The following is a 15399-nucleotide window of genomic DNA, read 5'->3' as shown; positions in this document are numbered from 1 at the left end:
GGTCGTTCCCCCCTAGGATGATCTTTGATAGGTTTGCCCCTACTGACCTCTCCTAGTCTGCTCTAGTGGTTTTTGTTTTTCCTCTTTTGGGATCGCGTTGGACTTCCTGCTCAGGGGCGACACTCTCGCTGTCTATAACGCCTTAGTTAGGGCTGTGATCTGGGCCCTCTTGGCATTCATTTCTTCTTGCGGGTCGAACACCACCTTGACCTGGAGGCGAGATTTTGACCTTTAGGAGTCTGATCGGGTTTTGGCCTTCCGACCTGCTAGTGGCTTAGATGCGATTGGCCAAGCTTTCAGGTCTTTTGGCTTTCGATTACTTGATGTTTGAGAACCTTTAATCATGACTAGCAGCTGAGCGATCTAGTTGATCTGGCTATGACAGCGGTTCCTACAGACGGTGCCAACTGTTGATGCGAAAATCTGCCAAGGCTTTGAAGACAACTTGAGAGGTCGTCCGACTGTACTTGGAACGATTCCTGGGGTACCTGCAGGGAGGTAACCACTCCGACGCCCAAGACAGTAATAATCCGAGCTCAACAGATCAGCGTCAGACAGATTCCATACTTGGACTTGCGGTGCGGTGGTGTATTTCTAGCGCTCAATGGGGTAGATAGCGGTCCCGCCAGGCTCCACTAAGCGACCTTTGGTCCTTGCTTTGGACCAGTCCGTTCCCTACTGCGAGATGGGATCTGGTGCTTGGGTTCTTCTGCTTAGTGACCAAGGTCGGCCTCTTCGACTTCACTGGAATAGGTCTGGTCATGCTAAACGGGTAAGTTTATTTTCCTATTTGGGAAAATAAAACGTAGGTTGTTTCCTTTTCCTCTTTAGTTCTTTCTTTTAATTTCTCATAAACGAAACATCATTACTAGACCTCCTTAAATGCCCTTTAGCTAATGGTGAAATCGCGGCAAGCAAATGTAATATTATTCCCTTTGGCGATGCTTATGCTTCATTTAAAATTGGGAAAAGTTACAGCCGTCTGTTTTCTGTTTACTGTTTCGGTTTTTGTTTGCTTATAGCTGCTTTAGTTTAATTGTGGTGTTACAGTTCTGTGGTAATAATATGAACATCAATTTTCAAAAGCATCTTAGTTTACAAACAATTCTTTTGTGGTAATAATATCAACCTCACTTTTGTCTTTGTCAAAATCCAATGGATCATGTTTGGCAAATGGCAAATTAAGAAATTGATTTTAAGAAGTTTTAAATACTTCGGGGTGATTTTGAAAAATCAATTATACTTAAATCTCTTTTTTCAAAATCACTCATTCTATCAATACTTGGACACGAGATGTACTAATTTGTAGTGGCTCAATGCTAAAGAAGAAGAATGTGGACAGCCTTCTACTAGTTGATATGACACGTGGAATGGAAGTTTGAACTCACGATAATTACCACTTAACTATGCTCGTTTTGGCAGAAAAATTTCAACTGACTGTTTACTGTTTCGATTTTTATTGGCTTGTGCTGCTTTAGTTATGTTGGGGCATTATACTTGTAGTTTTGTGGTAATATTATTAAGATACATGTATTTGTTACTAATTAGTTTTACTTCTAACTCATAAGTTAGATAGGTTAACTTGTGCTATTTTATTTTCTGTATTTATTGGAGGTCTGTACTATTGAGAAATTAATGAAGTAGAAACTATTACCGTCCTCATTCTCATTTCTAATATGATATCAGAGCGGGGTCATGCGTTCAAATTCATCCTCATTTGGTATGATTTTCACTTTTGGATTTTGTTGCAATTTTCTAACCTACAAGTAAATAGGATGGTTGAGATACTCATAAATGAATTAAATTTACCTAATCCATTAGATTAAGCTTTTCGGATGAGTATTAGTTTATTCATCCTTAACGTGGTAACAAAAAAATTCAAAAGCATGTTCGGTTTACAAACAATTCTTTTGTAGTTTCGTCTAAAGCTTTTTGGACACGATAGGTACACCGATTTGTAGTGGCTCAATGTCGGATAAGAAGAATGTGGACAGAATCAGCCTTGTACCAGATTCTCTTATTCATTGCATTATGTTCTTAAACACACAACAGGCTGTCCAAACGTGTGTTCTATTAAAAAGATGGGAAACCGTCTGGACTTGTATGCACACTATCAACTTTGATAGGGTCAACTCTGCAATCTCGTGTGAAAGAATTATCGTTTAAGAACTTATTTTTTGGAGTTCTATCTCATCATTGTGGTGGAAATTTTGAAAAATTGAGTTTCTCTTCCTCAAATTGATAATTTTGGAGAAGCCTATTAAGTAGGATTCTTGATGTGCTACACACGATTCGACTCAACTGTTGTATTTTGATAAAATATTGGAATGGAAGTTGTCCCACATCGGAAGAATACAATAATGAGATGTGTTCCAATTACTATAAAAGGAACTTATGCTTTGGGTTTCAATCATCCCAATTGAAATACTTTTAAGTCAGTATACCAGTTCTATTTGCTTTGTGTAATTGGGATCGGGATCGGGAGAAAAATCTGTGTGATTGTAAGAATTTTTCACATTATTCCTGTTTCTTGTTTCTCGTTTCCAATTTTCTTAAGAAACCTAAGTATTTTACAACTAACTTTGGCCTCGTTTGGTAACGGTCTCGTTTCCTATTTCTTGTTTCTATTCTTTTTAAAATTAGAAATAGGAATATGTTTGGTAATCATTTCTGTTTCTTGTTTCTTGAAAAAAAAAAGAAATAGAAACAAAAATATGTTTGATAACTATTTCTTGTTTCTTGTTTCTATTTTTTTTAATTACAACAACTTGTAGCGGTAGAATTCAAACCTACTATAATCTATTGATCGAGAATTTATACCTTACTCAGGTTAGCTAATTTTTATTTTTAGTTAAATAAAATTTAGTAAATATAATATAAAAAGATATAACATAGACTCGAAGAATAATATTTATTAAAGAAAATATAATTTAGAATATAAATTTATTTGATATAAACGTATCCACAATTCGCTCAGCTTAAACAAAAAATAAAGTTTCAAAATATTTTTAATTTAAAAAATAGAAATTTTTTTGTTTAATAAAATATAATAACTTTTAATAAAGAATAAATTATCAAAATACTCTTAAGTTAAAAAATATGAAACAAAAATAAAAAACAAATTTATAGTTTATCAAAAAATATAATTTACAATATAAACTGATATAAAAATATAAATTATTAATTTAAATAAAGAATAAAATATTAAAGATATTTTTTGTTTAAGAAAATACAATAGTTTTAAATTAAATAAAATTTGAAAACATTTTAGATTTAAAAAATATAAAATATAAAAGAAGAAACAAAAAGCAAATAATATTTTGTATATCAAATGGGCTTGAACCCTAGACATCCTATATAATTCATTATGTGGACCACCAGGCCATTAACGGTTTTTAAAAACTTTTAACAAATATATTATTTAACTTTAGATAGCGCCAGGACACAAAATAAAGAAATAGAAACGGAAAAAACGAAACTACTTTTCATAGTTTCCAAAAATTGGTCCTTTTTTTGGAAATGTTTCTCAAAATTTAGAAACGAGAAACAAGATTGATTACCAAACATGTCTGTTTCTCAAAATTTAGGAACAAGAAACAGAAAACGGGAACGTTACTAAACGAGGCATTTGTTTCTTGTTTCTCTTTTTTTGGAAACATTCTCACAATTGTATAGAAAATCTTGGGAACAATAAAAAGTTCTCATTTCCAATTTGATCCAAAACATAAATAAAAATATTGTTTTATCATACTTGAATTCTTAGAGGTTGAAATCATACAATACATTTTTCTTCATTAAAAATAAAGAAACAGAAACAAGAAATAGAAACATTACCAAATGAACCCTGCGTTAAAGTTTTTTTTTGTTTTCTTCCATTTAGGCCCTTTGATTTCTCAGCATTTTCTAAGCCTTCTTGTTCTCCATTTGCAACGTTCTGTTATCAGTTCCCTCTTTTGTTTCATAATCTGAAACATTTGAAGTTGAAAAAAACAGAGACTAACAAGATGATAGAGCTGCCAATTAGCTATTGCCATGTTGACCTTTTCTAAAAACCTTTGTGGCTTCATCAGGTAACTTTGTCTCATCTTTTATGAAAGAGAGATAAATTTAAAATAGCTTCCATTTGAGTTATATTTCTTACATATTATTTGTCACAATTTACAGGAGTAACTATAGAACAATTTATGGGGTGTGGATATTGATGTTACTGAATGGCTGGGCACCAAGGATGTCGCTTTTTTTAAAAAAAAATTAGAAGAATTTGAGGTGTTGGCTTCGAAACAACCATTTATTTTCTTTTTGATAATTGAGAGTTGGAGCTTTGCTCTCCCATATTCAGGAGTGTTGTGTCCGTTCCGAGGCCTCGAAACAAGCATATATTTCTAAGTGTTAAGAGAGGTTTGAGTTTCTGGTACTAATTGAAATTTAGATTATTTAATTATTTATGATGAGTTATTAATCAATATTTACAATGACATATAAAATTCATATTTTTAAAGTTCTCGCGCAAAATAAACATACATATAATTTATAACATAATCTTAGGCATTTTAATCTCATAATTCTCTTTTAATGAAATTTATGATGTGTTTAATTGGTGATAAGAAAACAAGAGATTCAATAAAAAAAATAAAGTTATATTAAATGCTTTCAGTGTTTTTTAATATGCGCTTGGTAATAGATCTAGAAATTGAATATCAATTTAAAAAAAAAAATTCAAAATATTTAGCAATACATCTGTAAACTAGTGTCAATTACAGCTAAATATTTAGTTTAATCTAAAATATTATTAATTAATTCATTAACATTAGAATTGTTATTTTACAATATTATATAATTTATAATATAATATATTTTACATTTTTTTAAAATTTAACAAAAATGAAATGACATGAAATAATATAAATATGAAAACAGACAAATGTTGTTTTCAAAATCTTCACTATCTGCATAGTTTGTCACTGGACTTCCATTACGTGTTGAATCAAATTAAATAACACAAATACTCTCAATACTTTCACAAAATGTGCTATCAACTCCGATTTGAAATCCATAGTTGACAAGTCACTCATGACATCAAACACTCTTTAAATCTCCTGAAATCACATTTTTGCTATCAGAAGAATACTAATGGCAAAGCATCAAAATAAAACACATAAAAGTTGAAGAACCAAAATAAAACCAAACCTCTTTGTTATTTCTACAATGGTTCTAATCTGTTCATGAAACTTTCAATTAAACCCTTCGATACCTTCGTTCCGAGACAAATTACAAAACACAGAGAACCATGGCTGTTAGGACTTTGTATTTTTCAAAAGAATCGCGGGCCGAACCAGAAAAACTACACCCCTATGTAACCAAACTCAAAATGGTTAGCCTAAACTACAACACAAGACATCTACACATCTAAACGAAAACCAAGGAGCTTGATTGAAGTTGATTTTAGGGGGTACACTTCAAAAATGAGATGGTAGGATCCGTAAAAATATTATATACATTGGGAACACTAACACCACAAGAGCAAGTAAACCCCCAGATGCAAATGCAAGCTCTATTTAAGAGAGAAACTCTGTCATTGTTTCTTGGTTTGCTCAACGGGGAAGTTCTCTTCCGCTTGTCGTTTCCAAAAGTAGTTCGATGCTTCAATCCACCGTGGATGGACCAGAAACTTCTGCTCTTTCACTGCCCAACGCGACTTCTCTGTTCCAGCATCTGTTGAGACCACGTGTGTCACGGATGGATCGAGGTCGGTTGAGCAACTGCCTCCTAACTGCTCTACCATCTTCCAGAGATGATGGTTGTCAGCCTGGAATTTGGCAGGAAAGACTCGGGTGAAGACAACCTTGCATCCCTCAAGAACTTTGCTCCGAACTGTCTTCAATACCTGTTGGATTGAAGGGTGCCTAATTAAGATACTAACTCCTATGATATAAATGCACAAAACCATTCATCATACTGAATTTTCCCCTTCGTGCAAAGATTATATATCATGATGCCAGCAGAATAATGTTGAAGAAAATGTCAAAATGTTTATGGGTTTAAAATACAATTATTGTAAGGTTTGTGACCCTGAACTTAACAAAGTGTCAAATTGATGGGCCTCTAAACTTTAAAATTTCTAATAGAATTATAAACTATCAATATGTCTAATAGAATCATAAACTATTAAAAACTATCAATTTTGTGTCTAATAAGTTTGGAGATGCAAAAAAATTTCGAATAGACCAAAGTCTATTAGGCACAAAATTTCAAGTTCATAGAGCTATTAGATTAGATATTTAATATTTTAAAGTTAAGAGATCTCAAAGACACAAAATTGAAAATACAAAGACTTATTAGATATTGAGGGACTTGTTAAGTTGTAATTTAACCATGTTTATTCGTGAACAGATACTAATGAAAATATGAGAACCGGAAATTTAAATTTGGTCGTGTAAGAATGTAGAATCAACTGAAAGTTGAAGTGACAAGAAGCATAAACAGATGTTCAAACTTTCAAGAAGAAAAAACTTTAACCTGCCTCACATCTCTGTCAACCAAATCATCTGAGAGTTCCTGCAGAAGGAATCCCAACAGTGAGATTGAGGCAGAGAAAAATCAAAAAGGTAAACGTAAACATAGAGAGGATCAGGGATAATACATTAAAGAATATAGTGTGGACTTGCTTGAGTACTTTAAGGATGCTCGCCAGTGCACCATCAGTTTCACTCTCGTCACTCTTCAACTCAGATAGAGATTTACAGTTGTAGCCAAATTGGCGACAACTTGAAGCAAAAAAATGATACCTCTCCATCAATATCAAGTTCTCCTTATGCTTTGTCCATGCCTATTATAACAATTGACAATGTTTAGCTCCATATTCATGAAGAACAAAAGGTTAGCTGAGCAACCCAAATATGACGAAATACATGTTCAAAGAAAACAGTATCCCAACTCAACATCCAATCCTGAATCACATAGATGTATTTGTTTATAAGATGTTAAACTTTATCATTTTCAACGTACGAAGGAAACCTCAAAGCTATACACACTCAATGAATGATGACAACTAAGCAGGTTTACGTGTTACAAAATAAAATCAATCACCAATATTTTCTACTACAATACTACATTCAAGTTTCAGCTAAGTTAGATGCACTTACATTTTCGGTATCATCAAGGATCAGAACAGCACTTTCCTGACCCAGCACCACGTCAAGACCTTTTTGATGTTTTTGAGTGCCATCATCCCGAGAAATAACTCTAGCACTAAAATACGCCCTCTTGGGGTCCAGCAACTTTGCCATTTCAACTGCATATGCCCGCTCCCCCATGGTGTATATATACATCTCAAATAATTGACTAGCTTCTTTCAAAAACGTATGGATAAATGGCCTCAACTTCGTCATTGTGTGTATGGAGTTCAATAGGAATAGGCTGCCTTTCGTGACATCTATTCAAAATTTTTACCACAGAGCATCACAAAAACAAATAGAGTAAACAAAACCACAATAGGAATGGAATAAAAGTAAACACAGTAGAGATTACTTTAGAAAGCAGAACAATGTACAGATAACAGGACACTGTACCTTTTAAAGAATCTGTTTGGCTCCTTAAATACTCCTCTTCAGGTGTAATATGCCCAAGCTGAGTAGAATTTAATAGTGTGTGATCTAGATCAAGAACCAGGATCAGCTTTTTATGTTGCAACAAATTCTTCATGTCTATGTTGCGGAGACGATTAATTTCATCATTATTAAGTCTGAGTCCCTACAAGATAATCAGATGGTCATATATTTAGCACATAGTTCGATATACTAGCTACAAGTTATGGTGAATGAATATAACTAAAAAGGAAAAAATAACAAAACATCTCAAACTACATGAGATTATTTAACTATACCTTATGTATGTAGCCAAACGTCACACCAGACTCCCCATCCAACCTCTGCCCACAAATGATACACATATTACCAAATGAACCAGGATGACCGCAAAGTTGCTGCTTTGATAATACTTCTGCACAAATCATTATTTTTAAACAATAAAATTCAGCAAATGGTGAAAACCCAATGCAGATATACAAAGACTCAAATACTTCCTTTAATGCGAAGGCTTTTAAATCCCAAGTTAATAAGTTACAATTACATTACATGAAACTGACTGGTACACAATAGTTAAAAGAAAGAAGGAACCAAAATAAGGGATATATGGTGAGCACAGGACCGCTAGACTGAAATAGTTCATAAATTCAGCTACCACTAATTTGAGATGCATATCCATCTGGCATCCCTGTAATTCCTAGTTCTTGAACAACCAAGAAACTAAAATTTCCTATTTTCATTTACACGAAAGATCATGATCACTCACAACTACCATATACAAGAACATCGCAAATCCTATGTTAACATAAAGTATAGAAGATGTTGTCCATCTCAGTTATACCGGGAAGGCTTCCTGCATTTTGTAATTATATATATCATATCAAATAGTGTCTAACAAAAAATAAGTAGGTGCTTATTATATACATACATACATATATATATAGATCATTTGGAGCCAACTTGATACCTTTCTTAGAGAATCACATACAATTCAAATAAAAGGAGGATAAAAAAAGGTGAAAAACCTTTAATTATATTCAAATACAAGGGAACGGAAGACAACCACCAAAAACACAATATGCAATAGAAGAGCCAGAAGGGAAGAGTTCTTTAAACATTCGCAGAGTGGGTAGGAAAAAGGGACTAACACGGCAAGTATGTCATATAGTTAGCTATCTAAGTAGTAAGGAAGTAGTTAAGTGTGGTACAGGTGGCAGCCACAAATTGGCTAGAGTAAATAGTAGAGCAAGTAAAAGAGGGACAACAAAAGTGGTTACTTGTTAGTAGGAGATGTTTAATTTACCTGAACTTTGCTCTTCAACTCGATACATAATGTCCTCCTGAGGTTCCTCTGAGCCTTCCAGCTTCTCCACCTTCCGTCGTTTTATCCTTAAAAATAAGGAATTGAATGAAAAATATTTGACATGTTAAATTGATAAACTACAAAAACTCAGTTATACAGTTATAACTTATAACCAATCCTATAAACTCTCATAATTATGTGCAGAAATGATACTTGCCACAACTCAATGTTGTTATTCATGTAAAAGGAAAAAGAATACCAATTACAAACAAATAAATAACAGATGGCACTTAATGGATGATGAGAAGGTACCAGCAACATCCTGTATACCGTGGTTTTACTTTGATCAAAGTAATAATTACATATATGGTAACTGATAAAATTTTCATAAACTAGACGCTCGGGATATCTATAAAAGAAAATAATTAGATGAAAGTGAAACTAAATGACAAATAAAGTCATTAGCATACCGAGCATTTTAATCATTTGTATTTAGCCAAATGTTTCGTCTTTGATTTTATATTATGACCTGTTTTGTGCAGCTTTGCTCTTATTCTTTCATTTTTCTCCTTGAAAATTTTGTTATTTTTTCTTTAATAAAAAACTGAGAGTTTGAGATTAGAAGCTTAGAACCTACAAATGCTATAAAACCAGCACAAGAAACGTCAGGTGGGGAAATTTGAAATGTCAAACCAGTAATGAAATCGTATTTCAACAAGTAACTTGAAATATCATACAATACTAAATACTATCGATTCTTTAATAAAGACAACCCAGAAATTGCAAAAAGGAACCAATCACTCATGATCAAAATAACACTCATATCATATCATATACATACATATATATATATATATATATATATATATATAGGGAAAAGACCAGACTTTCGTTGAGAAAAATGAAATAATACAAAATGACATACAAATAATAAAAATCTCATAAGAATAGAGAAATATTTTTCTCTATTTGAGGATTCAAAGGAGAGCCAGGCAACTATAAAATACTTCCCACTTAATTCTAGATTCAAGAATTGAACACATTGATTAACCAAAAATTATAATTCCAAGAAACCTTAAACCACCGTCTTCAGACTATTAACTTCAAAGATCAATGGAAATTCATTAATTTTTTTTTCAAAGAGTAGTACCTCTCACTTTCAACATTATTATCACCCTCAGCCTTTTCCTCCGGCGATGAGTCGGAGGAATGAGAATCTAGAGCGACATCAAGAAATGCAGCAAAATCGTCACTACTCGATGAGTGAGCTGGAGAATCAGTAACAAGGCTCATCTGAAATATCCACCAAATGAAAGAAAAAGATAAGTAGAATGCCGCATTAACATGCAATACCAAGACTAGAAACAATAGAGGCAAATTCAACAAGAAAAGAAACATACAAAAAAAAGAATTGTTCTTGCAGTTTTATGCAATGTTTTATAAATGGAAATAAAAACGCAAAACAAACAGCTCCTACATATGAAAAGAGGTAAATGGACAAAGAAAGAAGGGTTGCAGATCTAGGTTTCACCGCGTCAGCCCTTCACAGTTGCAGATCAGTCGCTTGCTGCTGTGGGATCGCCGGAGAAAACAGGGGAAGGGACGTTCGGCAGGTAAGTGTTTCAAACGAAGAAGAGATGATGAAGTAAGCAGGACGGGGTTTGATTACCTCATACATAACAAGGTTTTAGGATTTATTCTTCTCTAAGTTCTTCCCTTTTTTCAATTTTAAATTTTCAAATAAACTCTAAAAATATTTCAAAACATCTAAAAGATAAATTTGATTTTGGAACGCTCATCAATATTTGGAAAAACTCTATAAAAGAGAAATCTTGCTTTTAAAACCTATCTCGAGGGTCACGACATGTTTTACACAAAATCGATACATCAGACCCATCAAATATATCATGTTTATTATACTTTAAAATTAAACGTAACACTTTCATCGTACGGTTGACTAAATAGGAAAATATTTGGTTCCTCCTCATCGTTGATGAGGCAAGTATTTTCTAATAAAAAATTATATATATGTTTTCCCTACCTGTTACAGGAGAATTGACAGATCTGATCTAAGTTTGCTCAAACTATATTTTCTCTCGTTTTATTTTGCTCCTTCTACCCTCGTCTTCCATTTTTGTTGCTTTCTTTCGACCTCTTGAATTTCCTATTTTAAAAAAATGGATGAGATATTCACAATTTAGATGGTGTCCTGTCATTTGTACATTTTTCTACTTTCTAAGGTAATTTCTCTATTGTGTTCACTTTTATTCCATTCCTATTGTGATTTTGTTGTCACCCTTGCTCTTTTTGCATTTGTTGTCTTATATTGTTACCACCTGAGAAACTACTCTTTAAGAGGCCAGCAAACGGTCTTCTTTAATCTAAAATTTAGTTCTTTAAGTTTGCCATGGATAAATTTGTAGTGTAGTTTAATAGTTACATGAATTTAGTTCAAAATTGGTAAAATAGTGCTTGTGATGCCATGGTAAAATGCGTTTGGCAATTAATCGTAAAAAGGTGGCTCAATCATCCTAACCATTCTACGAACGTCAAATGTTTGCTATCCTATTTGTTTGTAAAGTTATGTGGCAAAAATTTTGAACAGATGTCACGTAAGGCAACCTTATTTTATTCTATTGAACTTCGTATACACAATGACGAAGTTGAGGCCATTTGTGCATACGTTTTTAAATAAGCTAGTCAATTATTAAACCCTCAAAGGACAACCCAGTTGGCAAGGATTTGAAGTCTCTTAGTCATTCTGGATTGGAGGTCTCAAATTCAAACTTTTCATGAGCTTAATACCAAAAACTCTCAATATCTTCCAAATTCTGACCTTGAGGCAGGCGCAAGTGTTCTTGGGTATAAGCTCCAACTCTAATGTATATATACCCCATGGGGGGGTGGGCATATGCATTTGAAATGGCCAAGTTGCTTGACCCCAAGAGGGAGTATTTTAGTGCTAAAGTTATTTCTCGGGATGATGGCACTCAAAACCATCAAAAAGGTCTTAACGTAGTGATGGGTCAAGAAAGTGTTTTTCCCATCCTTGATACCGAAAATGTAAGTGCATCCAACGAGGTTACAAAAGGTACAAACGAGTTGGATGACTTGTTGATCTTTGAATGTAGTATTGTAGTAGAAAGTACTAGTGATTTATTTTACTTGGTATTACGTAAACCTGCCTAGTTGTCATCATTCATTGAGTGTATAGCTAGGGGTGAAAATCTGACGGGTTGGTTCGATTTTCGATCAGGAAAAAGAATTGAAATAAGTGTAATATATGTTGTTGATGCATGGGTTTTGACCATCCGGCTCTTCTTCTCGCACACACCTAACTCGATGATAATGGAACCAATACCTGCAAAATCAAACCGATCTAAACCGGTGTGACCTTAGTCACACGGGCTCCGATGTTTAAGTTGGCGAAGGAGAGTAGAGAAAATAGTTAGCTAGGGATAAGTCACTTGCCTCGTCAGGGTTGGATCTCACTGTTATTTATAGCCGTGAAGATGATTCTAGAACCTCCGTAGCTAAACCCTAACTCAGCGTTGTAGGGCCCGAGGGATCGTTGATCGCAGGCAGGAGATTCACGGGCTGGGCCATGGGCCGAGCAGGGGTCGGGACTGAGCTCTCTCAGCTCGGTTGGTTCTCCGCCAGTCAATTTCCTCGTTCTCTGCCTCGACGCTAGGTCGTTCTTTGGGCCGGCCCGTTATGTCGCGGGCTGGTCTCCCCCAATCGATGATCTAAGGCTTCAACTCCTTGTCTTGTTTCGGGTCGTTTTTGTTCTCTATAACAATGGTCCCCACTCTCAAAACAGAAGATGAATAATTGTGTCAAGATCTTTGTTTAGAGAGTACTTGTCGCTTGTCGTTACCACGAGATCATTGTATATCAGTGGCTAATAATGTAAAGGTTTCTAACGCACAGAGCTTCTACCAAAAGCTTGTGATCCAATTTTGGATTTTAGTGTTTGGTTCCTGCCACTGGTTTTGTGCTTTGAGCTTGTCGATACTATTCATGAATTGGAAGTTTTTTCCAATTTTCGTTGACCACAATCAAGTCTTCTGAGCCTAGTTTTATTCTCATCTGAGTTTAAACCATTTATTTTTGGCCTTGGGATCTAACTTTAACAGAACTAATGTCGATATTTTGGGTTTCTAACCTATTTGGCTTTTGCCCATGTTTTATACCTCAGGGTTTACTCTCGGGTTTCTAACCCACTTGGCTTTTGCCAATGGCTTTTATACCCTTAGTTTAGTCGGCACCCTTAGGTTTCTAACATATTTGGCTTCTGCCGATTTTTACCCCAAGTTAAATCAACACCCTCGGGTTTTTAACCTATTTTGGCTTTTGCCGTATGGTTTTCTACCCGTGGGTTTCATTGATTGGTTAGACTTACTTGTTTTCTGTTTTAACCTTGTTGGGCCTGTACGCATGCCTTTTTCAGCACCTCGAGATTCTTTTCCCTTGTTTCACTCATTGGCTTTTAGCTTATCGGTCTGCTTCTAGGTCCGTCCCAATTTAGAGTTTCTTGATTGGTCGTAGATATGTAGATATTCATATGATACCCCCTGCTTGACAAATTTATTTCAGAATGAACATAAAAACTCAAGTATCACGTCGAATGTCAAAGACTTTATTAGTAGGAAGATCGCCCTATCAAAGATTTAGTTACAATAACCTTCGAGTTGTAGTATCAAGCTATTCGATTTTTGTATTCAGTCGTTCGTAGCCGTGCTGTTTCTCGATGTTCTTCTAATAGGTCGAGGTTGAGCTGTACGGATTCGTTATTGTCAAGTAGACTGAATTGCTTCGTGTCGTTCAGCATGGTTGGCCAGTAGTACCCTTGTCGAACTATTTTGTGACTTAGGGATCGTGCTCCAGAATGGCTCCCACAAACACCCTCATGTATCTCTTTCATGATGTAGTTAGCTTCGTCGGACGTTAGACATTTTAAAAGCGGCAACGAGTAGCCTCTTTTGTACAGATTGCCGTCTTTAAGCACATATCTGGCTGCTCGTTGTTGTAGCTGTTGGGCCTCTATCTTTTCAGTAGGCAGGATCCCGTCTCTCAAATATTTGATCAAAGGGCTCTTCCAGTTTTCTTATGGTTGCCCTTGCTCGTCGATATCCATTGCTTCCTAAGCTTCTATGCTTGGCTCGGGTAGAATCTCGACCGGTACAGTTCTGCCTAGGTCGGTTTCATAAGCTGCAGCTAGTCGAGCTAACGCATCGGTGTTGACGTTTTGAGCACGTGGAATTTGTCGAATCTCATATTTTGAGAACTGGTCAAGCTGGTTTCTTACCTGTGAAAGGTATTTTGCCATTCGCGGTTCTTTAGCCTGAAACTCCTCTTTCACCTGACCTACAACCAGCTGTGAATCACTTAGTATCAATATGTTCCTGACCCCAACGTACCTGGCCACTTTTTGTCCTGTTAGTAGAGCTTCATATTCGGCTTCGTTGATGGAGTTGACTTTGTTGCTTTCATTTTCATAGGTTTCTAACCCTTTGGCTATAGCCACTGGTTTTATACCCGCTGTCGTTTTTACTCCATCTCATGTTTTAACTGTGCTAGGTCAATCGACCCGCTTCTGGTTTGGCCGTGTTGAGATTGTTTAATTATTCTTTCCAAATTTGTCGATTAACGTAGATTCTGCTTTCAAAATCTGTCGATTAATGTAGATTTGTGCCTCATTGCACCTAGTCGGTGCCGAACAGTGGTTTGATCCAAACAGAGATGTACTCGGTTGGGTCGAACCCGAGCCTTGCTCGGCTTGCTCGGCTCAGGCTGGTTCTACCAAGCTTGCGTCGCTTAGTCGGTCATGACCTATTGCCCCTACTTTCAAGGTAGTGTATTGTCGATATCCTTTGAGAGTATATTTGTAGACGAGGCAAGGTGTTTTATCAAAGTCGTTTGGCATCCAGTTTTGGATTTAGAAAACAGAGTTGGTAGGGAACCAAGCTAATAATGGATATTGAAGGGAGTTGGGCATCCATGAAACTCAATCTTTCATGTCCTACAGTGGCGTCAACCAGTTGATCTATTCGAGGCAAAGGAAAAGAATCCATTGGACAGGCCTTATTTATGTCCGTGAAGTCGTTCTCTATTTGTCGTTTGGCTTCTTTACCAGCACTGTGTTGAATATCCACTGGGGATAATGTACTTCCCGAATGAAGCTTGCTTTCAGTAGCTCCTCCACCTATTCAGCTACAATCTCGTTCCTTTCTTGATTGAATGCGTGACGCTTCTGTTTCACTAGCTTACAACTCTCGTTGACATTGAGTAGATGTATCATGACTCCTCACTCGATTCCTGGCACGTCCTCCGGCGACCATGCAAACACGTCGGCATTGCTTCTGAAGAAGTTTATAAGGCTTTCTCTTTCTTCATTCCCCAGCCTGGTTCCGATGTTTACCCGTTGATCTTCGGCTGTCAGAGGGATAGATTCTACCTCCTCAGTCGGTTCTCCCCTGTCAAGGGTGGTCAAATTAAGTCGATGACCAGGGC

The 15399-nt window shown here is 35.6% G+C and overlaps 1 protein-coding gene across 2 annotated transcripts; it reads right to left on the bottom strand.

Annotated features, from left to right (window-relative positions):
* Positions 1-5176: 5176 nt before the first annotated feature.
* LOC111012040 (RNA polymerase II C-terminal domain phosphatase-like 4) lies at positions 5177-10626 on the bottom strand. 2 transcript variants are annotated; one of them, XM_022286062.2, is made up of 9 exons: positions 10364-10626; positions 10037-10179; positions 8887-8972; positions 7883-7998; positions 7569-7749; positions 7143-7432; positions 6641-6826; positions 6517-6555; positions 5177-5884 (listed from the first exon to the last, which is right to left on the bottom strand). In XM_022286062.2, the coding sequence occupies exons 2-9, from the start codon at positions 10177-10179 to the stop codon at positions 5573-5575; spliced, it is 1353 nt and encodes a 450-aa protein (XP_022141754.1). In that variant the 5' UTR covers positions 10364-10626; the 3' UTR covers positions 5177-5572. The 2 variants fall into 2 exon arrangements, with proteins under 2 accessions (XP_022141754.1, XP_022141755.1); XM_022286063.2 differs by having other exon boundaries at positions 10418-10626.
* Positions 10627-15399: the final 4773 nt, after the last annotated feature.

The sequence above is a fragment of the Momordica charantia genome, assembly GCF_013281855.1.
Source record: "Momordica charantia cultivar OHB3-1 chromosome 11 unlocalized genomic scaffold, Mcharantia_2.0 BLBB01000011.1, whole genome shotgun sequence".
In the NCBI taxonomy this organism is placed as follows: Eukaryota; Viridiplantae; Streptophyta; class Magnoliopsida; order Cucurbitales; family Cucurbitaceae; genus Momordica; species Momordica charantia.
This window is presented reverse-complemented; position numbering and strand designations above follow the sequence as displayed.

Coding starts and splice junctions, on each gene's coding strand:
- LOC111012040 (XM_022286062.2), bottom strand. CDS start 10,179: ATGAGCCTTGTTACTGATTCTCCAGCTCACTCATCGAGTAGTGACGAT. Junction 8,973..10,036: donor AATAATGTTGAAAGTGAGAG/GTACTACTCTTT, acceptor CTTATTTTTAAG/GATAAAACGACGGAAGGTGG. Junction 6,827..7,142: donor TCCTTGATGATACCGAAAAT/GTAAGTGCATCT, acceptor TTGTTATAATAG/GCATGGACAAAGCATAAGGA.